The sequence below is a fragment of the Pavona decussata genome, unplaced genomic scaffold (genome assembly GCF_977016875.1).
Source record: "Pavona decussata unplaced genomic scaffold, jaPavDecu1.1 SCAFFOLD_83, whole genome shotgun sequence".
NCBI lineage: Eukaryota > Metazoa > Cnidaria > Anthozoa > Scleractinia > Agariciidae > Pavona > Pavona decussata.
Genome location: NW_028145501.1, coordinates 744,830 through 769,891, shown reverse-complemented (window position 1 = coordinate 769,891; position 25,062 = coordinate 744,830). Strand labels below are relative to the sequence as shown.

Below are 25,062 nucleotides of genomic sequence, written 5' to 3'. Positions count from 1 at the left end.
CAATCAGGAATCATTACCACTTGCATTTGGTAGACCACTGATTCGCGTTGGTTAGTCCTGACGAGAGCCAACCAGCTCGAAACAGCTGTCCACGCGGTTACATTTATTGATTCTCGGTTTGGACTGTATAATGTCTCTGTCGAGTTCAGTTTTCTACGCAGTCAGATCAGCCTTGCAGTTATTTGAGCTACTTTTTTTTAAGTTCATCTGCAAACAATTTAGTATGGTAGGTCAGTTCCCTGAAATTGATGTTATCATGGCAACAGATTTTTGACATCAGGTTTTTCAGAAATCGTAAAATTTGTGTTTTTAATGTGCAGAAATTAAGTTTCTTACTGTAAGTTCATTTTTAGCTTGTGATAAGCTTCTCGGGCGCATGCGCAGGCTAGTTCATGATTTTATATCATTTTCGTGTTTTTCTTTTCCAATTGTTGTTGTTGTTTTTTTGTTTTTTTTTCGCAAGCATGTTCTAGAGAGCATTCGCCTTTCAGTTATCTCCCTTCCAAGGTCTTCCTTACTGTTGATTAAATAATACGTCTCCACGCACGCCAAGTCTTTACCGGTTCATATACACTGCAAACCGGGGAAAATGAGACAACGCGTGTGGTACGCACATGATGTATTTTATTAATCCACTAAATTTGCTATGCAATTGCAATGTTCGCCTTTTTACAGTTGGTTGATCTGGACACTGAAATAAAACCCATTAATTTGATTTTTTTATCCCTATAGCTTGCCTCAATTTGCTGCTCAAGGGGTCAGTACTGGAACGGTAAATCATGTTCTCCTTGTTCCGGGTGTCCTGTGGGATATGGTGTCAGAACTCCATGTGCAGCTGAGAGAGATACCGAATGTCAGCCGTGTACACCAGGCTATGACTATTCAAACACAACAGGCATGGAGCCATGCATTATGTAAGTTCCCTCTTTATCCATCTGTTGCAGAACCTTCGTCAGTCCTGTAAGCGCATGGAATTCAGTGCTGCAATCTGGGTCGCATTCGACTGACCGTATTCCGGCGTTGTTAAGCGGAATATCTGTCAGATTTCGGCGATACACGATAATTTAAGAGCCATTTTGTATTCCAATAACTCCAAAAACCTCTCTTGGGAGGTATGTATTCCTATTCCGATTCCGGAATAGAGTCTTTCAACCGTAGCCTAATTTGAAATCTCGAATGTTGATTGGATTACATGACAATAGACCCTAATATGGAAGTGGAAGCGTTCAACAGTGATGGCTGCTTAAAGCGTTTTCTATCCCTGTACGAGGAGAGATTGTAAATTTATATAATAAAGGTTTACAACAAATGAAATATCATGAGCTATCATGTAGAAAAGGCAGACGAAGGGATAGCTATTATAGTTGCTGAATTAAAATGGCCCCAATGAAACTTCGCGCGTGTATACCGCTTGATTTGATACAATCAAGACTCGCGATTTCAAACGCGGCTAAATTCAAAAGATTACAATAATCAATTCAACGTTGCAAGTTTGAAACGAATAATGCCGTTTGTTCGAGATCATTAAAAGGTTATTCCCGGATTAATACGCGGAACGCGCCAGGTACTTTCACTGCACTATAAGCATTATAGTATCAATGTTTGTTCTGTGTGATTAGTTCGAATAAAGAAAAAGCAAAGAAAAAATTAGACATAGACATAATGAGTTTTGCTATTTTGTTCCAGGTGTGACGTAAATTCGAACTGTCCGTGGGGGAAATCCAAAACAGTTAAAAATTGTACAATTACTTCTCCAGCCTTATGCCAAGGTTGTGCTGACGGAAGCTTTCTTCGACCTGATATTGGACCCAACGGTGCATGCTTAGAGTGTTCATCACCCTGTGGCATTGATGACCAAGAGACCAGGAAATGCACTGTAAAGTGCGAAACTATAAAGGGCGAAATACAAACCGATTCCTTAGGCAAGTCTCTACATTTTTCTTAGACTTAAATATACATCATTTTCTGCCGTTTCGCGAGTTATAAACTAAGAATATTAATCATTAATTGGAAAGTACAATTTCAGAGTTGAGTAAGGCTTATTGGTCGCCTTTAAATCGTATTCTGGAGCCCGTGGGGGATATTTTTTCCCTCAAAGTGCAAATCACAGATGGAATGCTTATGAGACTTGACACTTTTGCCGAGCCTGGGTTTACGTGAGCTAACGTCTGAACTAAATAGGATAAGAAAAATCCACATCGAATCCGACGGATGTTCTAGCACCATCCCCAATGCAGATAAATGTTCAACCTTTGTAACATTGGATATCGATTTCAAAAGTTTTCTACGTTGTAGACTTGTACATTCATCTGTGTTTATACAATAGCTCACCACTACCTAAAATAACATTGAGTGCAACAGCCTATTTTCATGGGTGATAAATTTTGCAGATTATAGATCTGCCTGAATTTATAAAAAAGGAGTACCCAAGAAAATTCAAGAGTGAGACTTTCTAAATTGAAAGCCTCTGCTACCCAATAAAGAGACCCCTTAACTGTGGCTTATTTTGAGATTACAAAGTCAAGGAAAGGTGTGAAAAAGAAGCTAAATAATGTACTTTGCTTTGGAATTAGACATGAAATACACATCTGCAAAATGAAAAACACGACCTCTTCCATTACCTCGCGGGAAAGCACAAATGTTCTCAAAATCTCGCTAAAAAAGCCTTAAAACAAATCAATACAACCTTTAAACCAAAGATTCACATTTATCCTGCTGGCAAATTTAATTGAAGACCTGGGTTTTGAGAAAAAATTTGAACTGAAAAGATTATACCCCATTTCCCAAGATTGTTAACCAAGTCCTTGGCCTCAGTGGTGATTAAATTACAGACCAACTTCACCTAGCCCGTTCGGAAGATCCTGCGTAGCATTAGCGTAATCGGGGAGGGTGAAGGGGGCGAGAAAAAGTGAGAGTAGAAAGGGGACCCCTCCGATTACGCATACTGCGCAGGCTAGTCTGGAAATGATCCCTGTTTATATCTACTTGCTTAGGCTAAGCACTCATCATCTCTAGAAAAACTCAATATTTTACAGTGCATCGAAACCAGAGTTAAAGATCAGCCATCCTCTATTGTTAGGAACTAAAAAACGCCCAGGATAAATCGGGTTAAAGGAGGTTAAAACGTACGACTTTAAGTTTATACATAACAATCAACTGATGTTCAATCACAAAAGACGGTAGGGTGATCGAGTTCTTGATTCCTAGCTTTCTTCTAATAAGCAGAAAAGATATTAATTCAATATTTTCTTCTTCTTTCTTCTTCTCCAGGACGTTGTGAAAAGCTTACGCTGCTCTGCGTTTTGTTGGGGATAGCGGTAGGCTTTATTTTTGTTGCTTGGTTATGCACAATATGGAGTATAAAGGGACGAAAACCTTATAAAATGGCAAAACACGTGGAAGGTGAGTCTAGACTTCAGACGCTGAAGGGAAGCCTCGTTCAGGGTCATTGACTTAAAGTACCGACTTATGGCATATATCTATACATCTGAGGACACATCTCTTATCTTTAAAATAAATTACTTTTTCTAACTTAGTTTGTGTACCGGTACACAATTTTTGTACTGCCTGCGTCAAAGACCATTTAAATTATCTCAAACAGAAATGTGCCTCAAAAGGTATAACCAGTAGATGTGTTCATCCATTCTGGCCACTTGATGAAATTGAGAAGAGTGCATATGTCACTCCATCCTCAGCAAGTATTGTGCGCTCTCCAGGCTTTGCTCGAAATATGTTTCAACGTGGTACTCAGTGAGCTTAGTCGGACTTGTAAATGGCGCAAATACCCAGAAAAACTAGGACCCTGTGAGCAGCCTGGAATGTTTCCTCTGTCACAGCACTGTTATCAAACAAATTATCAGTCAGTCGCTCAGTCACATTTAATGAAACGAGCCAACACAGAGTCCCATATCCAATTTACTACTTGCGCTTCTAAAATTTTCGTGTGTGTTATCATTATCGCAATCCTTGTGATTGTTGTCATTATCACTGCTTTTATCAACATCATCGTTACTATCATCAATAGTATTATATTGATAGACGTATTTTTCTAGTCAGTGTCACAGTCAAACTCAGAACAAATATCCGACAGTTCTCCCAACAGGTCTCGAACCCATAACCATCCGAAAAGCATCCAAACTAGAAATCGGAAGGTCATTAATAAGTTTCAACGCCTGTTGGGAGATTTTCTTTTTCCAAGTATGCCTGTGTTACTGACTGAAAAAGACATATATCATTTATTCACAAGGCTTAAAACATAACGTTGCTTTTCTTCATAATAGAGTAAAAGTATTGTTAGCATTATCATGGTTGCTGTTGTTGTTCGAGCACCGGTAAATGTTAAGTTGAGCTAAAATGAGTACATACGTGCAATTTTACCCAGACTCAACTGATTCCATCGTCGTTCAATATTTTCTCTTCTTGAAACACTATTCTAAGTAAAGTCGTGTACTGAGTAACAATATATTCTAAATTTAACAGGACAAAAGACAACCACCTTTCGGTCATCCTACTCAGAACCTGCTCCAATATCTTCTCGAAAGGTAATGGCTTCATCGCTGAAATTTCAGGAGGAATCTGATTTCTTGCAAAGCCATAAAGAACCTCGTAGCACCATGCACGTTGCAGCTGAAAGTATCCCAGATCGGACGAACAAAGGGGGAATCGAAATGACAGATTTTACAACCAGCAAAAGCAATTTATCAGCTTCAACTGATATTTCGCGCATGACGAGGAATATCTCAAACCTTCCAAAGAATGTAGATCCCGAGATAGCCGCGCGCAGATTGGTGGATCACAACCGAGGGAAATTTAGCAGTCATGACACAGAAGTCAGTCTCACTATGCCATCAGAAGATCAACATTTTAATCTTGCCACTGCTCAAAAAACCTTTCAGATTAGTGGATCACAACGAAGGGAAATTAAGCAGCCCTGACACAGAAGTTAGTCTCACTGTACCAGCAGAAGATCAAAATTTTAATGTCTCGTCAACACTCAAAGAACCTTGCAGATTGGTGGATCACAATGAAGGGAAATTAAGCAGCCCTGACACAGAAGTTAGTCTCACTGTACCAGCAGAAGATCAAAATTTTGATGTCTTGTCACCGCTCAAAGAACCTTGCAGATTGGTGGATCACAATGAAGGGAAATTAGGCAGCCCTGACACAGAAGTTAGTCTCACTATACCAGCAGAAGATCAAAATTTTGATGTCTTGTCACCGCTCAAAGAACCTTGCAGATTGGTGGATCACAATGAAGGGAAATTAAGTAGCCCTGACACAGAAGTTAGTCTCACTGTACCAGCAGAAGATCAAAATTTTGATGTCTTGTCACCGCTCAAAGAACCTTCCAAGACAATGATCGATGCCGAAGCTGAAAGTATATTCGAACAGAGCATAGAATGGGAGCATGAGGAGACACGCTCCACTGGGAGCAACCATTCAGCAGCTTCAGATGTCTCTCGAATGATATGGAATATCTCAAACCTCCCAGTAAATGCAGATCCCAAAATGGTCGCGTGCGGATTCGTGGATCACAAAGGAGGGAAATTAACTATCGGTGACACAGGCGTGAGTCTCACTATACCACCGCAGGCTATTCCGGAAGGTCGCACTGAAGGAATATATATAGCTATCATGAACCAAGAAAAGGAACATCCAAAAGTTACTGTCAAGGAGCCCCTGTTGAGCCCAGTGGTGATGTGTGGTCCTAATGGCCTCGTGTTTAACCGTCACGTGATTCTCAGTTTGCCGCATTGTGCTCTTCTTGGAGATAGGTCTTGGAATTTAAAAGGTGGGGAAAATTGTGATACGTTAGAAAACGCAAGAAAGTTTTGTAGTTGATGATCTCTTCTTGGTAAAGAGGCTTTACGTTTGACCACACAACAACTGAATCTTGTATGCCGTTGATACACAATTTTGTAATCCCATCTCAGAGAACCAAGATCTTTTACCAAGTATGCTTGTCTCACTGACTGGAAAAATTCATCTATCGTTTATTCACCAGGCTTAAAAACATGACACTACGTTTCTTTCACAAGATCAGAATGGTTATTCATTGTCATTACACATTAGAAAAAAAGATTGATTCTGAGATTCCAGAACCCACATTCAGACCGTCTATTCAGTCTACACGGCTTTTGTACTTGCTTGTTTCACTTCCCTCGATCCTTAATAACTAAGAAATACACACAAGGACTGTTCAAAGGCATTTAATATTCACCATTTTTCTCGGTTCTTGCTTTTTCTTCCATAGTCCAGTGCAATGAGAGTGACCCGGAGAGGTCAGCCAACTGGAAGGAGTTGATTGACGTCAACAAACAGGATGGGACTGAGCCACATTTAGCTATGGTGGAACCAACAATGGTCCACATTATGGTGGATCATTTCACTGGATTTACTGTGACCGGAGAGCCAGCTTCCAGAGAGCATGCAATGAAAGCAGTGCGGATTGTAGCGTATGTGACCCCGCCCGAGGCTAGTGGAAACTGTGTCGTGAGGGTGTATTGTGTTGGCGATACTCCAGCACATTTAGAGGTCTGTGGGTTTGGAACATTTTCTGAAAATAATGTAATGAAATAAAAAGAATTGCTGAATAGCAAACAGGCTTGGATTTCTTTTTAATTCATTTGTAACACTATTTCAAACCTCGAAATGTAGCTTAAATAAAACATGAAATGAATTGGATATCCAAGAAGCAAATACTCTTACAAAAGCATCATTGTGCGCTATTTCTCAGTTATATTACACTCGAAAATCTTGGTTGCACCTTGAAACCTTTATTCAGGCGATTACGTACTTCCCTTCCAGTGTTTACACAATCAAGAACAGGAGAAATTAAGAGGTATTACGATGGATGCACCGAAGCCATTTCATTTGAGGGATGGAGGAAGTGATGTTTTGGTGAAGCTTACAAACTATCACCCCGGGTGGACAAAAATGTGTGAAGACCAAAAGGTATGCACAGTGACCGTTCCAATAAACCTTTCTTTTTCTTCCCATATTTGCCTTGACTTTCCTTCTCTTTCCTAATTCTTCTAGTTTTCTTTCTTATTCATCATTTCATTTATTCTTAGATAGTAATATAGTACGTGAAGGTTTTGGTGTTTGGAAATCTTTATGTCAAAGTTTAGTATTTGCCTGTGATTTGGTAATTACCCTAATTCGGTCCGGGAATGGTCTGATCATTACTTCCAGCAAGTTCTAAATGTAAGGCAACGACTGTAAAATTTTAACTGCGCAAATTGTTGATCCTCAGAAAATCTATTTCCAACACATATGGGAAGGTATTGAGCGCATGCCCTGTTGTACGTTTGTATTCTCTTTGGCTGGTGAGAGCGTCCCTCAGTTTCATGCAGCATTTGGAGTCAAACAGGATTGCCAAGATGGCGATGAACAAGAAGTTATTGTCTCCACACCGATCAAAGAAACTCAACAAGCAACTCGCGTAAGTTGTCATTAAAAAAGTCATACTTACTCACATGTTGTTTCTTTGTTTGTTTGGTCTGAGCTCTTCAGTTTACTAGAGGGCTAGCCCTTCGTCAGAGGGATGGATTCGCTCTGATAAAAGGCTGACGCTCAAAACGTCAGCACTCGAATCTCTGTACGGTGGCCAAATTACCTTATCAACTCTGTTGATAAACCAAACATTTGTTGTCAATCAGTCCCAGCTGACTAGCTGTTTCGATCAACTGTAACAGACTGACTCTTTCACTTAAAGTGCCCATATCGGAATTTTTTTTATTTTTTTATCTGAATCTAAACACCACCTTAAGAACTTCAGTGAAAAAATTTTTCGATTTGCATAAAACGCGACTTTTTTATGAATTTTATAAGACGTTCAAATTTGCCGCCATTTTGGCCCACCATTCGCATTAGTCTCCTCTCGGTTTAGCAAGAGCTGTGACGTAGATTCAGGAACACGTGACTTCAGCCTTTCTCTGGATCTCACTGAAAACAAGTCGCAGCATTTCTGCACGTTTCTCGAAAATGCCGGAAAGATGTGTTGCAGCGAGATGTGGAAACATCAAAGACGAAGCGAATGGAATAAGCATGCACAGGATTCCTACATCTACATGGAAAATAAGTCGTTCGAATGTATGTGAGAACTTGGCCATAGTTTTGACAGATGATAATGAAGAGTGCGTATGCAAAATGCAAGGTGAGAACTTTACCATCCACTAACACGCACTCTATTCTCCAAGCGTTTCGTTAAATCTTCCTCGAGTCGTCGCTTCTCCTCTTGTTCCTTGCGATATCTTTTTAGCCATTCTTCGTCTGCTATCGGCTCGTCCGCGTACGGTTCGAATGTATCATCATCTTCACACGTATTACTTGTTTCGTGGACGCCATCTATCGCCTCGACTTCGACGCTTTCAAATTCGTCCTAGCTGCTTTCTTCAGCGGTTTTCTCACTTTCCGTGTCAGATAAGTTTTCTGCCATGGAATATACTTATTTGGAGCTAAGTTTTTCCTTCCTACCGGTGAATCTGACAATTTTCTTTCTGCCGCGAATGTACTTTACTGAAGGTCAAGTGAGTGCATAGACTCGAGAGTTCCTGAATGTACGTCACAGACCATGTCACGTGGCCCTATTGTGAGCCCGTCGGCATTCTCATCAGCGGGGCTGGTGGATCGCAATAAAATAGGATTTTAAAGATTTGTAAAATTCATAAAAAATTCGCGTTTCATGCAAATCGAAAATTTTTTTCGCGGACGTTCTTCGCGTAATGTTAAGATTCAGATGAGAAAATAAAAAAAATTCCGTTATGGGCACTTTAAGGTTCAACTAATCAGATTGATCAATTGACTGATCGATTGCTTGATTGACTGATTGTATGATGAATTGATTGATTGATTGATTGATTGATTGACTGACTGACTGACTGACTGACTGATTGATTGATTGATTGATTGATTGATTGATTGATTGATTGATTGATCGATTGATTGATTGATTTTACAGACTCAATGCTCGATCCATCGATCAATCCAAGGCTCGATACCTGAATACAGTTTAACCTTTCGTGCTGGTCTCTCTTACAGAAAATTTCTGCAGGTGATGCTTTCGCTGATGTACTGAATGCAGTTTCATTTGGTAATCCCACAAAATCGTCGTTCCCAGTAAATTATGTTCCACCTGACGCATGCACAAGAGTCCCTGTTGCGTCTCCATCCCAAACGAAAGACACGTCTTCCGGCTTCTGTTCGTCTGATTTTGAGCCTTTGCAGTTCACGGACTCACTGACACAAAGAATACGTAATGAGCTTATTTTTCTCCTTGATCCACCACATCTTACAGCCAACTGGAAGCAATTGGCGGAAGATCTTGGCTTGGAGACGAAGCACATTCGCTGGCTAGAATACCTCAAACCCCCTGCTTCCCCTACGGACAGACTGTTAACAGTAATGGAGACTCGCGACTACCCCCCCAGTAAACTGGCTGAAACACTACGTAGGCTGGGCCGGGATGACGCTGCTAAGATTATAGAAGATCAGCTGATGCTGAAAGAAACGTCAGTTAGTTCACACTTTCTTCTAATGTGATCTTCAGGGATACTGAAGTGCTCGTGGAGCGCAAAAATAGATGTTGTTTTGAGATATTTTTTTTCTTTTACACCTGGGTCGACGATTAGAAATATTAAGGCGTTCTGGGAAAGGTGTTAGAAGTATTGGAGTATTTTTAACACCAAACTATTATTTACAAATCGCTATGCATTATTAGCTTGAGACGACGACCACTTCAGAAATTTAACGAACGGAGTTGGACACCTTTTGCTGCATGACCTAATGAAACCTAAAGTATATATTTAGGGTAGATCAATTGCAACGACTTATCTTAGGAGAATAGGTTTTGATATCATATTGTTTTGTGACAATAGAAAACTTTATTTTTACTTTTATTGCGCATATGTTCTGCGCTTGTCGAGATGGTTTGCGAAACTCGGGATTCAAATGGGTGGCGCCTAAGAATACGGAACATTTTTCCGCGATTACAACTATGCAGGAAAAGCAGATCTTGACAAGCGCAGATAATTGACGTTCAATTTGACAAACAAAAAAAAAAGCCATACATTGCTTTGTATTTTAAACGCTTTTTAGAATTATCTGTTACTCAATTATCTCTAAAAAACATGCGCCGCTACCCCAATCGTCTTCTTGGATTCCAGTAGCCCATACTAAGACCTCCTTTTCCCGCATAGTCATAAACTGTGTAAAAACACCTCTGTATTAGGTGGCACCGAGGTTTATGAGCTTTTCTCATATAGTTTAGGAGTAACCTGCCTCTATCTCAAAATTTAATGTGCTGTTATGTGTAACACTGTTTTGTAAAACAAGAACGTCGCAGTGGATGTTAGGATTCCATGCGTGAAGTTTACATTATAGGAATATGGCTTTCTGTATGCCTTAGAGGTACTTACGCTACAGTTTGGGAATGTAGATTACGACAACAACTTACAACATGAATGATTTCTGCTGCCAGAAAGTGACTTTTACTACTTTTTGACGAATAAAAAAATACAATTATCATTTGTTTTTTTAGTATTGGTACCGTTCGGTAGTTAGATATTAAACTGGAAGATTGAGTATCAAAATGTTTCGTGCGTCTGTTTTCTTACTACGTTTAACTTTCAGATCGACAAACCTGGTGGAGAGCTACTCCCTTTTTGTTTTTTGTTTTTGTTTTTTTACCTTGCCTTCTGATATGTTCCTCATAGTTGAGCTAGTTGAACTAGAGCTCCAAAAATTAAAGCCAGAACGAAGGGTGCGAAGGGTTCCGTTAATCGTATTCTGTCGCAATTTTATCGTCTATTGTTAGACTCCCCGAAATAATTGACCTTGAATTTATGAACGCTCATAAACAAAAACCGGCTTAATGGGGGCTAAGTAATATTACAGTCGAACCTGTATATAACGGCCACCCTCGGGAGTGAGGAACTGGCCGCTTAATACAGGTGGCCGCTTAATACAGGATCACTAAAAATACTCACAGGGCGTCGTCTAATGTCAATTTTAATGACGTATCATACAAAACAGTTCATGCAAGGAAACAATAGAACAATTAACACTCTTTTAATTTAAACAAAGTTCAGTGCCAACTTGCAACTTAATGGTATAATATACGTAACATTGTGTAAAAGTACTATGCAATATAAAATATTTGCCCGCAAATAGAATTTTTATGCCTTTTCCCGCCTTTGTTAGTAATCAATTGGATTGAGTGGTCCTGGGTCTTGGCGAAGAAGTAATTGGAATAACGTATAGCCCCCTTTAGGCGCTTGTTTCAGTCATATGATCAATATGATCATACCATAGTCATTCGTCTCGGTTCAGCAGCGGATTAAGACGTGCTTTTCACCGGCGGACGCACGGTCCAGAAATTGATCAAATACGACCTGGGTGTCCTTACTGAGTTTGTATCGCAGCTATCGAGGCGCCATTATCAAGGCGTTCACAATGCTTGCTAAGTAAATTTAGGGCGTTTACGTTTGTCCTTTCCTATTTGGTACTTCCCCACCCACCCCTTCATTGCTTTTCTTTATTGGTAGCTAGCGGTTTTTGCCTCATGTTTTATTTAACACTTTATTATACGCATCATGTTTATTTGGGGACCTGTGTTCCCGATTTCTTTTTTACGGACTTGCTGTTGCGGCGACCTTTGGTCAGCCATGCTTGTCCATGTTTACATTTGTTTAGAGCCCCTGTTGCTCTGTTTTCTTTAAGTCATTGAGGCCTCGTGTCTCACTTTTTACAATGATTAGAGCCCCTGTTGCTCTGTTTTTATTTGGATTCATTGAAGCTTTTTGTCTCATTTTTTACAATGATTAGAGCCCATGTTGCTCTGTTTTTCTTATGATTCATTGAGGCCTTGTGTCTCATTTGTTACAATGATTAGAGCCCCTGTTGCTCTGTTTTTATTTGGATTCATTGAGGCTTTGTGTCTCATTTTTTACAATGACTAGAGCCCTTGTTGCTCTGTTTTTATTATGATTCATTGAGGCCTTGTGTCTCATTTGTTACAATGATTAGAGCCCCTGTTGCTCTGTTTTTATTTTGATTACAATGATAAGAGCCCCTGTTGCTCTGTTTTTATTTTGATTACAATGATTAGAGCACTTGTTGCTCTGTTTTTATTTTGATTCATTGAGGCCTTGTGTCTCATTTGTTACAATGATTAGAGCCCCTGTTGCTCTGTTTTTATTATGATTCATTGAGGCCTTGTGTCTCATTTGTTACAATGATTAGAGCCCCTGTTGCTCTGTTTTTATTTTGATTACAATGATTAGAGCCCCTGTTACTCTGTTTTTATGTTATTACAATGATTAGAGCCCCTGTTGCTCTGTTTTTATTTTGATTACAATGATTAGAGCCCTGTTGCTCTAATTTATTCCCCCCCCCCCCCCTTTTTCCTAGTCGATTATCAAATACCCCTTAGGCCTCTGGGTCTCTTTGCCTTTGTTGTGGTTTTTCTTTCACAGATGCCTCCTCGTCGTTCACAACGCCAAAAACGTCCAAGTCAACAGGCCCTAGAGTCCCTCGTCTCCGTGCCAAGCCGTCGCCGTCGTCATCAGCAACCAGCAGGTGACCCTGGTCAAGTGCACGAAGACGGACTCCCAGTGCACGAAGACGGAGTGGGTAGTGAACATAGGGGTGATGCTTTGCCTGCGATCAGTGGCAGTGTTTCTCCGCCTGCCTCATCCACAGCTCTTCCTCCTGGTGTACTGCAGCACATCATAGCAACGGTTACGGCTGAAGTCACCAAGAAGCTCGGCGAGGCACAGGAGCCCACCACAGAGGCCCCCGTGGCATCATCTCCTGAGGGGGTGGTTGGGCAGGCAGAAACGTCCTTGCAGGGTGCGATTGCCTCTTTTCAATCCTCCCTGGCAGGTGAGGCCCTGTCTTCCTCCACTTCCACTCAACCCAAGGACATCTTCAGTTCCATTAGCATACCTGCCGACGCCAGAGTCCCTCTCAAATTAAAAACTAAGATTTGGGAGGAACAGTATATTGACTTTGGCTCCCTGTTGGTCACTCCTGTCCACAATGGGAGGTACCAACTCACCCTCCAGCATTTGGATGAAGGGTCAGCACCCTCCTTAACTCTCGAGCCCTTTGCCAAGCCAAAGAAAATATCTCCTTTTGATTCCTGGCTTCCAGCCTTTCATGTGTTTGTAGCTGTTTATTCGAGCAAGCACCCCCAGGCTGCTCCTGGCCTTATGAAATATGGGTCAATTATCCAAGACCTTGCCACTACGGGCCACAACTGGCGCTATTACGATGAAAATTTTCGTCTTCTCCGCCAGTCCCCATCCACCGCTGTGCCTTGGGGTAATGTCCATTGGGAGCTTTGGCTCATGGCCCAGAACAGTTCCCGGTCCCGTAAACCACCGTCTAATGCAGGCACTGGGAAACTAAATCAGGCTATTAGTGTCCCCAGGGGCTACTGTTTTAAATATCATAGGGGAGGGGAATGCTCAGGGTGTTCTTTCAAGCATACTTGCTGTAAGTGTGAGGGGCCACATCGGGCTCTGCATTGTAATTTTCGTGGCTTCAACAGAAATCCTGGTAATAAGTCCCAAACTCGTGGATCCCCCAAGCCCAGTGGTGGCCCTAGCCCATCCCCAGGGATTCCCCGCCCAGTTACCAACACCCATAAAAATTGATCACTTATTATATTTTCTTTCTGGGTATACCCATTCAATTGTGGAATTTTTGTCTGCGGGGTTTACACATGGTTTTCCCCTACATTTTGAAGGCTCCCAAGTTTCCAGTACTGCTCCTAATCTTTTGTCAGCCTTACAGAATCCGGAAGCTGTTGATGCAAAACTTAGCAAGGAAATTGCTGCCCATAGGCTTGCCGGTCCTTTTCCCTCCCCCCCTTTTTCAGTGTTTCGGGTCTCTCCACTGGGTCTGGTGCCCAAGAAGTCTCCGGGGGAATTCCGTTTAATTCACCATCTTTCGTTTCCAAAGGGCTCCTCTTTGAATGATGGAATTTCCCCTGAGAATACTCGGGTTACCTATGCCACTGTTGAGGATGCAATTCGTTTCATCAAGTCTGTTGGCTCTGGGTGTTTTCTTGCTAAGACAGATATAAAAAATGCCTTCCGGATTATACCTATTAACCCACAAGACTACCATCTCTTAGGGATATGTTGGAAGGGTCTTTATTACTATGACCGGGCAATGCCTATGGGTTGTTCCAGTTCCTGCAAAACCTTCGAAACCTTTAGTACTGCAATTGAATGGATTGCCAAACAGAAATTGAACATTAAGTACATTTTGCACCTCCTAGATGATTTCTTAATTGTTGCCCCTACTAAGGAGCTTTGTCACCATCAACTTAATTTGTTTTTAATGCTATGCAGCTATTTGGGTATTCCCATGGCACCGGAGAAAACCATAGGCCCCGCATCCACAATTACCTTTGCAGGTATCGAATTAGATTCTGTTTTGATGGAGGCTCGTCTGCCAGATGAGAAGCTTGTTAAGTGCCGCATGTTAATTTCGGAATTCCTCACCCGTAAGAAAGTCACTCTGAAAGCAATTCAGTCCTTGACAGGCCTTCTTAATTTTGCTTGCTCAGTTGTGGTTCCAGGCCGAGCCTTTCTGCGTCGTTTGATTGATCTAACCATTGGTGTTCGAGCCCCTCATTTTCTTATCCGGTTATCACGGGAGTTTAAAGAGGACCTTCGCGTTTGGCAGACTTTTCTCTCCGGGTTTAATGGTCTTTCATTTTTCCTCTCCGATGCATGGTGTACTTCAACTCAGCTTGAATTATACACTGATGCATCTGGTAGCCTGGGCTTTGGCGCAATTTTTGGTTCAAAGTGGTGCTATGGGAAATGGCCATCTAGCTGGCGGCATAGGAATATTGCCTTTTTAGAATTTTATCCTATTGTGTTGAGTTTGTACTTGTGGGGTAAAGACATGACCAACCAACGTATTCTGTTTTTTACTGATAATGAAGCTTTGGTCCATGGTATTAATAAGCAATCCTGCAAGGACAACGACTTGATGGTGTTTGTACGTAAGCTGGTGCTGGTCTGTCTCTCCAATAACATTGTCTTTAAGGCCAAGTATATTCCAGGCTTATGCAACACATTAGCTGATGCATTGTCTCGTTTGCAGTTGCAGACCTTCAAACAGCTGGCACCGGCTTACATGCACCCATGTCCCACAGAGATACCTCTGCATCTGCAGCCTCCCAATTGGCCAACATAGCATCTTTTTTGTTGAGGTCCAGTCTCCAGCCTTCTTCCATACCCACCTACAAACGGGCATGGAACCTTTTCCACCAGTTTTTTGCAAATTTATTTCAGCTACCATTTCCAGGGTTACCTATCTCACCCTCTGTTTTGACTCTGTTTATTGCATACTTATTTGATAAGCATTACGCCCCATCCACTGTCAATACCTATGTCTCCGCCCTTGGGTTTTCTCATAAGTTGATGTCTCTTCCCGACCCCACCAAAGTTTTTTATGTATGTCAAATGCTCAAAGGATGCCACAAAAAGGGGTTTCGCCTTGATAGTCGTTTACCAATTTCCCTTCCAATTTTACACAGGCTATTTTTAGTTGCTCCTCAGCTTCAGGGGTCCCCTTACCAAATTTGTCAATTCCAGGCCATGTGCTCCTTAGCCTTCTATGCATTCTTGAGGTTGGGTGAAATCACTGCTATCCCTTCACAGGCCTCATCTCCTCCCCTCCAGCTATACCAGATCACAAAGTTGCTGTCCACCACAGGTGACCTGGTTTCTTATAAAGTCACTTTTGGGAATTACAAACATCAGTACAATGCACGCCCCTTTTCAATCATTGTTTCTCGTCAGTCGCTGTGTTGTCCTGTTACCGTTTTAACTAAATATTTGGCTTTTCGAGGTTTTCATCCAGGACCACTTTTTATGACAGTGGATGGGTTACCAGTTACTCGATCTTGGTTTTCCACTCAACTTTCCTTCGCTATACAGCTTTGTGGACTTTCCCCCTCCCGTTACAAGGGTCACAGCTTTCGTATCGGTGCGGCCTCACATGCTGCAGAGCAGGGTTTCTCTGATGCCCAGATTCGGCTGTTAGGACGGTGGAAATCCAATGCATTCCAAAAATATTTACGGGTGCCTTGCTTGTCTTCTTAGCCCTTACGTAATATTTTTATGTTTGTCTTGCTTTTTGAGTGGGCAGTTAGCAAGGGCGGCTGTCTTCCAAGAGGTTAAGGTTTGTCAATTTTTCCTCAAAGCTAGTATTTACATATTTTCACTAATTCCCAGGAGCAGTTAGCAAGGGCGGCTGTTTACCCTGGTGTCATGTTGTATTGTTTTGTTTGGGCAGGAGCCACTAGCAAGGGCGGTGGTTTCCCATGATTTTTGGTGCGTAGTTGATTAAGTGGTATACTATCATAATTTTTCTTTTCCCATCTTGGTTCAGCTAGCAAGGGCGGCTGTCCCAATTATTACCACAGTTTATTCGTATTCCTGTTTACACCAACAGTTTATTCCTAGGCACAGTTTGCAAGGGCGGCTGCTGCCCTAGTTCATTCAGTTTTTATAATATCCTCAGCTCTTTGCTGGTTCCTCTGGTCTGCTGGCTTTGCCTGGGGTGGGGCAGCATCGGTGTCGTCCTCACGATGCTTATGGCGTTTTCTGTGCCCTCACCTTTACTGGGCCAGATTATGTATCTATCAATGATTATTCAAACTGCATATTTCGAATAAAAGCGGCTATGAGCCTGTGCTCATAGCCATTTTGGTCCAACTCTGGTAGTCTTGATTCTTTGCCCAGTAAACCGAGCTCAGGCAAGCCAGCATAGATTACAGCCATTACATTATACATGTTAGGATGGAAGGGAAAGGCATAAATAAAATATTTGCCCGCAAATAGAATTTTTATGCCTTTTCCCGCCTTTGTTAGTAATCAATTGGATTGAGTGGTCCTGGGTCTTGGGGAAGAAGTAATTGGAAAAACGTATAGCCCCCTTTAGGTGCTTGTTTCAGTCATATGATCAATATGATCATACCATAGCCATTCGTCTCGGTTCAGCAGCGGATTAAGACGTGCTTTTGTTCTCCCACCTCCTCCCCAGGGCCAACCGCTTTCCATTAATGCATACCGTAGTGTTTTGTTTTCTGTGCCCTCACCTTTACTGGGCCAGATTATGTATCTATCAATGATTATTCAAACTGCATATTTCGAATAAAAGCGGCTATGAGCCTGTGCTCATAGCCATTTTGGTCCAACTCTGGTAGTCTTGATTCTTTGCCCAGTAAACCGAGCTCAGGCAAGCCAGCATACATTACAGCCATTACATTATACATGTTAGGATGGAAGGGAAAGGCATAAAAATATATATTGTCCTCTACTCTTCTACGGTATACAGTGCTCTATTTCTATGACTTATAGTTCACAACAAAATATCTCATTCCGTCATTTCATAATTGTCACGCTAAATGTTCAATGTCACATGACTGAAGAACAAGCTAATTAAAGAAGAATTTCTTGCTAGAGAGCGATTCCGAAGCATATTCAAAACAAACTTTTTTTAGCGTTCGTGATATGGCAGTGTACTTCAGCACAGTGCGGACATCTGAAAAGCCTTAACGATATTAAACGGCCGAGTAGCAGCTTACAGTAGCTTTGTAAATGTTATTTCTTCATGTGATGCTGGATCGCATTTTAAACACAATAAAATACCGCATAAAATAACATATGGCTTAATTTCCATTCAAGGGTGGCCGCTTAATACAGGTTAAAATAACAAAGAAAGACAAACATAGGACTGTTACGGGGTGGCCGCTTAATACAGGGCCATTATATACAGGTTCGACTGTACAACCAATTGGCTAAGAGACCACGCAGATGACGTGGAATTATTCAGCAGTCAATTCTAGCATTACGTGACTCGGGCAAAGCGACGAGAAAAATCCTTGCAAAAGTAAAATTATTATGGCGTGAAACAAGTGGCTTCCTCTTACCTTGTGGACAAGACTTGTAATCTGAATATTCTGTTCCTGGTGTTTCGTTCGTCTCTTCCCACAGTGGGTACGATCATTGGGGTATAAGTCACCTAAACTGTGAAAAAAAGTGAATACACTCCTCATAAGAATGCAAGGCTGCGTTAATCGGATGAGATTATACACGTAGGATATTACTTTAGTTAGAGTTATTTATAGAATATTTGAACCTTTTAAATTCTGCATTGACAGCATTCCCCAAATCGAAGAAGAGAGGGATTGGAGGGAGAGAGAGGCGGGTGATGGCTGGTGCGCCCATACAGAGTAATGCTTTTAAATTATATATGGCCGCCGTTTGGAAGTCAGTACATAATGTACGTCATGTGATGTTATCAGCTTCTGTTGCGACTTCAAAGGAAATATTTTGAGCTAAGTCTTAGCCTGAGTTTCTCATAGCTTCAATAATGTCAGACCACTGAAAATATGTCGGGACTCCTTATAAACGTTTTTGTTCATGTAACTTTAGCGTATGTTATTATGGAATCTATTGTAACAGTTACATATTGTGATGTCTTTTGCCATAGGGTCACTCACACAAATACCCTGAAAAAGGAAGACCGTACCTTTCGAAAAATTGGAAAAAATATATTTTCCTGACCGTGAAATCGGCCTCTCACATTTCTTCGCACGCAGATTATATCTGGTGTAAACTAGACGAAAATTTCTTTAATACCGATAAAAACATCTCATTATGTGCAATCTATAACATGGTAACAGCTTACTAGACATTTGCAAGAACAGTCAGATTTACGAATTTTAATGGAGGATCAAGGGTGATTCTTTTGGGAAGATTACTTACCACTCCCCATTAGGAATAAGCACCGTTGATTAAGTATTTCATTGTCAGCCACAACATGCTACACCTTGCAGAAAACTTCATTGTTAAACCACCGACAATATTTTCTGACCATTCTCAACTTATCTGTTGGATTAATGTCCTAGTCAATACTGATACAGAACTCTCGCACGATGAGAAAACTTCAATTTATTATAACAATTCGTGTGGGATAACAATTCAAGACAAAATTTTCTCGACGCCCTTGACTTAGATGAATTTCAGTCGCCTCTACCACTCTTTGAATAATGTGAGGGAAACAATCTTGCAACTCAACAGTTTACTGGCTTACTAAATGAAATATTTCTTACTAAATGAACTGATTTATCGCGGGGTAAGATTTTAAACAAATGGTAGTTTTAAGGAAAACAAAATGCTCCTAAAGGAGAAATCCAGAAGATCAATTTGTGCAACTCTTCGCTTCCTTGATTTTCTAAAATTGCCAATCGATGTTGTTAACAAAATATTTAATTCCTTATATCTCCCAATTTTCCTGTAGGGTTCTGAGGTTTGGAGCATTTATGATAAAGATGATTATAACTCGTGGGAGAAAGATATTATTGAAAAAAACCATATTTATTTTTGTAAACAAGTTCTAGGTGTAAACAAACAATGCCCAAACGCAGCCTTTAGAAATGAACTCGGTCGATTGCCCCTGAAAGAACTAAAAAAAAGTATAACCGACCTAAATGTTTTCAAATTTTGGATACCGCTTAGAAAACTAACCAGAAGACAGTATTGCCAAACAATCCTTACACATATCAACAGATATGGCAGACAAAAACCAGATGAGCCTTGTGCAAAAAGATAATGACCTCTGTAAAAAATCAAACCTAAACGCATTAAACTTAAAAGAGAACAACTCATTTATTTCTCAGGTTCGACTAACGCTTGACTAAAGAATTGACTCAATATATCAATTAAATTTGATAAAACAAAACAAGAAATTGAAGTTTTACTCCATGTTTAAAACTGACTGTCACAAAGCTGACTTCTTGAACACAATAAACAATCATCGATTACGGATTGAAACTGGCAGACACACAATACCCAAAACCCCAGAAAATCTCCGAATTTGTCTTTTTTCTTCTCACCTGAATGAAGTTGAACATGAATTGCATTTTATACTACATTTGTCACCTTTACGATAATTTACGTTCAAAGTTCTTCGAAGACATCATAAGAAAACATCCCAATTCCTATTACAGTACAGCTGTCTATATCCATTCACGTATGGATTATAGACAGACTTTACTTTAATTATTTAATTTAGTGAGAGACCCTTTTGTAATTAGGTTATACTATATTAGCCCTATTTTATTATAGGTAATACCGAATAAATTGTTGTGGTTTCAGCTTTGTAGAAGCTGAAACCTACATTGTCATCGTGTAGTGTTAGTAAGTAAGTCCATTTTCCGTAAAGGTTCGGGATGCCGAAGGTTCACCACGACAGGTTGACGAGTCTCAGTCGGCTTTATTCGTACGGAAGATCCTTGTATTCAATTCAAAATGGCTGCCGCATCTCTATTGCGTGGATTTTCAAAGTGGCCGTTTGTTGAGATATGGGGAATCCCCCACCCAAAGATCAGACAGCCACATTAGGTCAAGTTTCGCTTGGATTGTTTTTCAGTTTTTTAATAGTTGCTGTTTTTAAATAAATCTCTTAGGTTATTGTTCCGCGAGATGAACTAAAGTAAAATTACTTTGACTTCCTCATAAAGCCTGATTTTTATTGTTTTTGCATTTGTAAGGTGACGGGTATGTACATGGTAGGACGGTAATTTTATTTTAAACAACAGTGTAAGACAAGTTGTGATCTGACAATGGGACGACGGTTCTATGGTAAAAAGTAGCACATAGCTGGCTTGTAAGTTACCGCATTTTTGATATACAGAGGGCAATAATTTCCTCGGGCAGTTGAGAACAGTATGGTAACACAATTCCTCTTCAAGACTGCGTGAGTGATCACGCGGTCTTGAGTTAAGGAATCGTTACAAAACTGATCTGGTTACAGTTGTCTAGATAAGAAGGCATATTTTTTTCAATAGGTTCTGTCATTCAGGGCATGACAGCACGTCTGCTTTAATCCGATATCCGAAAATTCCTGGAATATTTTCGTTTATGAGCTTACAAAATAATATGCCTGGGTCATCACTTTCGGTTTTGTACTTCGCCATCAGTTACCTATACGATGTTTGCAAAGTTTCAAGTGATAGGCTTCATTGCAGTGTTTTCGACACTCGTAGAAGGGTCGGTAAGTAGACGTCAGAGTTGGGTTTCTCGATTGCCGATAGCATGAACCCTCGAACCGGATTGCATGAACCTTCGAAGTGATTCAGCTGCAACTTTCTGCAACTCATTTGCGAAGTGCAGAGAAGTAATGGAATGTTCCCGTTTTTTATTCACAGAAAGCTCTTAAACCTACTCTACTATTGAAATTGCGTTACACGTAGTTTTTAATTCAGTTTATTCCTGTAAGCAGTCCAAAATTTCTCAATGTTACAGCACGCAAATGTGTTGAGGAGCACATATATCCGTTTACTATTCTGAGTATTTGATTGATTCTCTGGCGCTAGAGACAGTCTCCAAGCAAATCACAGATTGTGCGTTTAATTAATGATAAAAGGACTCTAGCTCTAAATTCCATGATATTTAAAAAAGTTGACAAGATCTGTCTTTGTGCGCCGTTTCAGCGCAAGTGGAACGATTTCTAGCCTACCACGCAGTCGTTTTTAGGGGACTCATATTACCTCCTCCCCACAAACGCCTGCTTACCCAAGCGCCACATTCCTTTCCCATTGTTTTACTCCCAAGCACCCTAGCCAATCACCATCGAGTCATTGTCTGATGATATCAAATCAAGTCGCTAATTACAATGGCCGCTTCCGTTTCCCGCGGTCTTTGTACAGTCTCTGGTACAGTCTTTAGAGATGAGGGAGTTTAAAAGTTGGAATATATATATTTTTTCACTTCTGGAATGGCTGGTCATGGCTGAAACGCCAAAACAAATATCGAATGTGAATACAAGCGCTTCTTGTACGACGTTATCTGCTGGGAGACTCAAAATCTTGGGGAAAGTGTAATCGATCTTCCCCGCCTGATCGAGTTGACAGTCGGTGAAGATATCACCTCTTACGGGTGCGGAAACTCTAGAGCAGATTTGTTTGTTTGTACGAAGTGCCACAAGAGACTTATATTTGATTCGAGAAAGCAAAGAAGAGTGTAGAAGGTATCAAGGGGAGATCTGCAGTATTTATCAGTCCATTAAAGACTATTAAACGGAAAGTAAAACGACAAATTAAAGAGCGGATTAACTTGTGGTCAGGTCCTTGTGGAAAATGTTGCACGTGCTCCCGAGCAGATTGCAACAACAAAGCGAGTTTCAACTGCAAAATCTTTAAAGTTTACCGACATACCGTGTAATATTCCGGTTTCCTCCACACCGACAAGGTCGACAAGATTGAAGGCAAAGCTTGATAAACATTAAAGCGACTTTGCGTAACCAGTCGGCAAATTGACGAAAATATCGCCATTTCCCGTCCTAAATTCTTTGATTGCAGTCAGTTGATAGGCATTTAAACGAGAAATTTTGAACGTGTGCTCAAAGCTCACGTAAGCTGGGTCAACTTCCGTCTCCGCCGTGATGTTTTTCACTGTTCCCGCGAGAGGCGTTCTGAGGTCAAGGTCAACCTTCCAGATTTTAGAAGGTTCACTGTGATTGGCTTAGCGGCGGAAAGGAATGTGGCGCTTGGGTAAGCAGGCGTTTGTGGATAGGAGGTAATACGAGTCCCCTAAAAACGACTGCGTGGGAGGCTAGACGATTTCCTGTCCGTTTCCCCTACAGGGCGGAAAAGGGGGGGGGGGGGGGTGGGGGAAAGAAAAGGGAGAGACTTACGTCCATGAATATTGTGGCCAATCAAAATTAGTCTCGTTAAGCTAGGTGTCAACATGAGTTCAGGTTGCTAAATATATATATTGAGATGCGTGCTCAGAGAGTATCAAAAAATAATCCAAATAATCGGTAAAACACATTTTTAAAGTGGTCTATTCTCTCCCTTGTCCGTAACCGGTAACGATATCTTCTGTGTTTTTTTACTTCGAAAAATCTAATGATTAGTACGAAACTTTGACGGATAACGTGCATTAATATTTTACCGGCCAACACGCTAAATAAAAATGCGACTTTGCTTGTCATAGTGTTCCGATGGTAAAATAGTCCTTAAGTCGCACAAGGGCATTAGCTACGAATGTTTGGTTGTAGTTTGATATCTTCGCAGGGCGAAGAACAGAGCCGTCGTGCACTCAGTGACATATGATCAAACTGTCACCGAACACCAACACGTTGACCCCTAAAGTGCAGTTAATGCAAGAGAGGACCTTCTCTTGGTTAATGTGATCTGAAAACCTTACTAAAGACCGAATACATTGGGTCGGATCCAACTGAAGAACGTTTTCGACGCACCATATGCGCCATTTCACGCTTTCATGTCTTTGCATTTCCAATAACAGCAGGAGCCACAATCAGGGATGGAGACCGTATCGAGATGCCATTTTGACTTGTGGGCTTGTCCCCATGTGTTGTACCAAAAAATCTATTTTTAGAAAAAAAATTGCGCCATACGCGCGTGCGCGCACGCGTGTAAATGGCCAGGATCGCGCGTGGAGAAATTGAAATTTTTTTCCTACCCGTTCAAAATGGCGTCCAAATTTTAAAATTCTGTCAGGGAATATATCCTCGGTGCCCACATTTAAGGAATTAGACTTCTACAACGAAAAGGTAACAATTGCAAGAAGACGGGGAAAGTTGGAACAAGCGGCATATTGATCACATGACTCTCATAGTAAAGTCAAAAAGGCGCCAAAACGGAGGCGCTGCGTGCGTTGCTACAGTTGAATGAATGAAAAAAGCTTGCACTTTACGAATATGTACTCAGATACGTAAGTACTTGTTTGACTTAAGTAAAGTTTTTCTCAGCTGCTTTCCGCGTCACTTTTGCCAGTATAATATGGTTCAAATAGTACCCGAAAAATGTCGTAAGTTCAGTTATTTGTTGTTGGAGAAAGTCTAAACAGTTGTGGAAAGTTATGATGCTGCAAAGTTGTTACGCAGTTTTCGCAACCTCCATATTGGACTCTGTCAGCTTTCACTGCTTTCTTGCTCACGTTGAACTGGAAAAAGAGCTTTTTGCTTCTTGGAATCAAGTTCTGTGGCCATGCAAAGCCGGGAAGAAGCAAATAAAACAACCGGCTTCATGGATGGACTATCTAACAAGGAAAAACAAAATACGCGGAAAAATTATACCTTCTCACATCCGTAAAACCGCAACCGGTTTCTAGGCTATAAACAAAGCCTATTACTGATGCTGGGATATAAAACAGTGGAGGATGCATTTGACTGTGACCGACCGAGTTGAAACATTTGGATTGGTTCTGGGTTGTAATCAAGATACGTACTTCAAAATAAGGTAAAATAAAAAAAATCTCTTCTGTCATTTTAGCTTAATTTTTGTTTTCACTCCCGCGGACATGCATGCATGAAAACTTGTCGTTTGTATGCTAGTAGTTTTGTTTCACCTCTTCAGATCTTAAGTTCTGCCGGAGGCATTTTGCGAATTATTGGCTTATTTTTATGTTGAAGTTGCTAGTTTGATGTTGAGGAAATTTATCCTGCGAACTTGAAAAAAAAAAAAAAAGAAAGAGTTTGAAAACAGATAAGCACGTGTTTACAGCAGTTTCTTGTTCCTTGGATGACCATACAAATCAACAACTAATAAACGAATGAACAGTAATCTCAAGTCTTACGTGTAATACTTCTTGAAAGCAGTAAGCCAACAGCCGTCATAAGAAGCAGTAAGCTTTTCGGCAAAAAAAAGTAATCGAGAAATTCACTTCTGACCGATGTTGAAAAATTTGGCACTGATCTGTGTACGAAATCTGCTCAATTCGACACCTTTTAGCTTGACTACGTAATTTCTGCCAATAAATTGAATTCTTTTTCACCTTTCGCTCGGTAATCCCTAACTTGTTTAACCATTACCTGTTTCACAGGCACTCGAAATTAAAGTTTTTTATGCTAAACTTTGGCCTGCTTATTACACTCGTAAAACTACTGCTTACAAAATTTGGTTGAAGCGCCGAATATTCATGCCAGTGAGCGCGTAGAAAATGTTTGAGACGATGGCCTTAACTCGTCTCCTCAAGGATTTACCACCAGTTTGAAATAAAT

At 40.8% G+C, this 25,062-nt stretch overlaps 5 protein-coding genes and 1 long non-coding RNA gene across 8 annotated transcripts in view; 5 read left to right on the top strand and 1 right to left on the bottom strand.

The window, feature by feature from the left end:
- LOC146475716 (uncharacterized) overlaps positions 1-25,062 on the top strand; it is a 67,500-nt gene that overhangs the window by 27,663 nt on the left and 14,775 nt on the right. The window contains exon 1 of one of the 3 annotated variants that reach the window (XM_085115413.1): positions 20,975-21,090. The exons of the other annotated variants lie outside the window; for them this stretch is intronic. Within the exon in view, the coding sequence (XP_084971539.1) occupies positions 21,028-21,090 (63 nt within the window). The 5' untranslated portion in view covers positions 20,975-21,027. Of the gene's footprint in view, positions 1-20,974; positions 21,091-25,062 lie in introns of those variants that run through there. 3 annotated transcript variants of the gene reach the window in all.
- On the top strand, positions 131-6,579 carry LOC146475720 (uncharacterized). The gene is made up of 7 exons (XM_085115342.1): positions 131-160; positions 733-914; positions 1,687-1,922; positions 3,271-3,402; positions 4,480-4,815; positions 4,901-5,791; positions 6,254-6,579. The coding sequence occupies exons 1-7, from the start codon at positions 131-133 to the stop codon at positions 6,577-6,579; spliced, it is 2,133 nt and encodes a 710-aa protein (XP_084971468.1).
- LOC146475719 (uncharacterized) lies at positions 6,454-7,618 on the top strand. Its single transcript, XM_085115433.1, has 2 exons — positions 6,454-6,954; positions 7,256-7,618. The coding sequence occupies exons 1-2, from the start codon at positions 6,850-6,852 to the stop codon at positions 7,457-7,459; spliced, it is 309 nt and encodes a 102-aa protein (XP_084971559.1). The 5' UTR covers positions 6,454-6,849; the 3' UTR covers positions 7,460-7,618.
- The window catches only part of LOC146475715 (uncharacterized), a 37,827-nt gene continuing 21,849 nt past the window's right edge, over positions 9,085-25,062 (bottom strand). Inside the window, exons 2-3 of the long non-coding RNA XR_014865812.1 lie at positions 17,963-18,059; positions 9,085-9,393 (exon numbers count right to left, since the gene is read on the bottom strand). This is a non-coding gene — a long non-coding RNA (uncharacterized LOC146475715). The remainder of the gene's footprint in view (positions 9,394-17,962; positions 18,060-25,062) is intronic.
- LOC146475717 (uncharacterized) lies at positions 12,066-17,333 on the top strand. The gene is made up of 2 exons (XM_085115405.1): positions 12,066-12,885; positions 16,170-17,333. Exons 1-2 carry the CDS (start codon positions 12,477-12,479, stop codon positions 16,178-16,180), a joined length of 420 nt encoding a protein of 139 aa, XP_084971531.1. The 5' UTR covers positions 12,066-12,476; the 3' UTR covers positions 16,181-17,333.
- On the top strand, positions 14,182-15,327 carry LOC146475718 (uncharacterized). Its single transcript, XM_085115404.1, has one exon. The coding sequence runs from the start codon at positions 14,182-14,184 to the stop codon at positions 15,217-15,219; it is 1,038 nt and encodes a 345-aa protein (XP_084971530.1). The 3' UTR covers positions 15,220-15,327.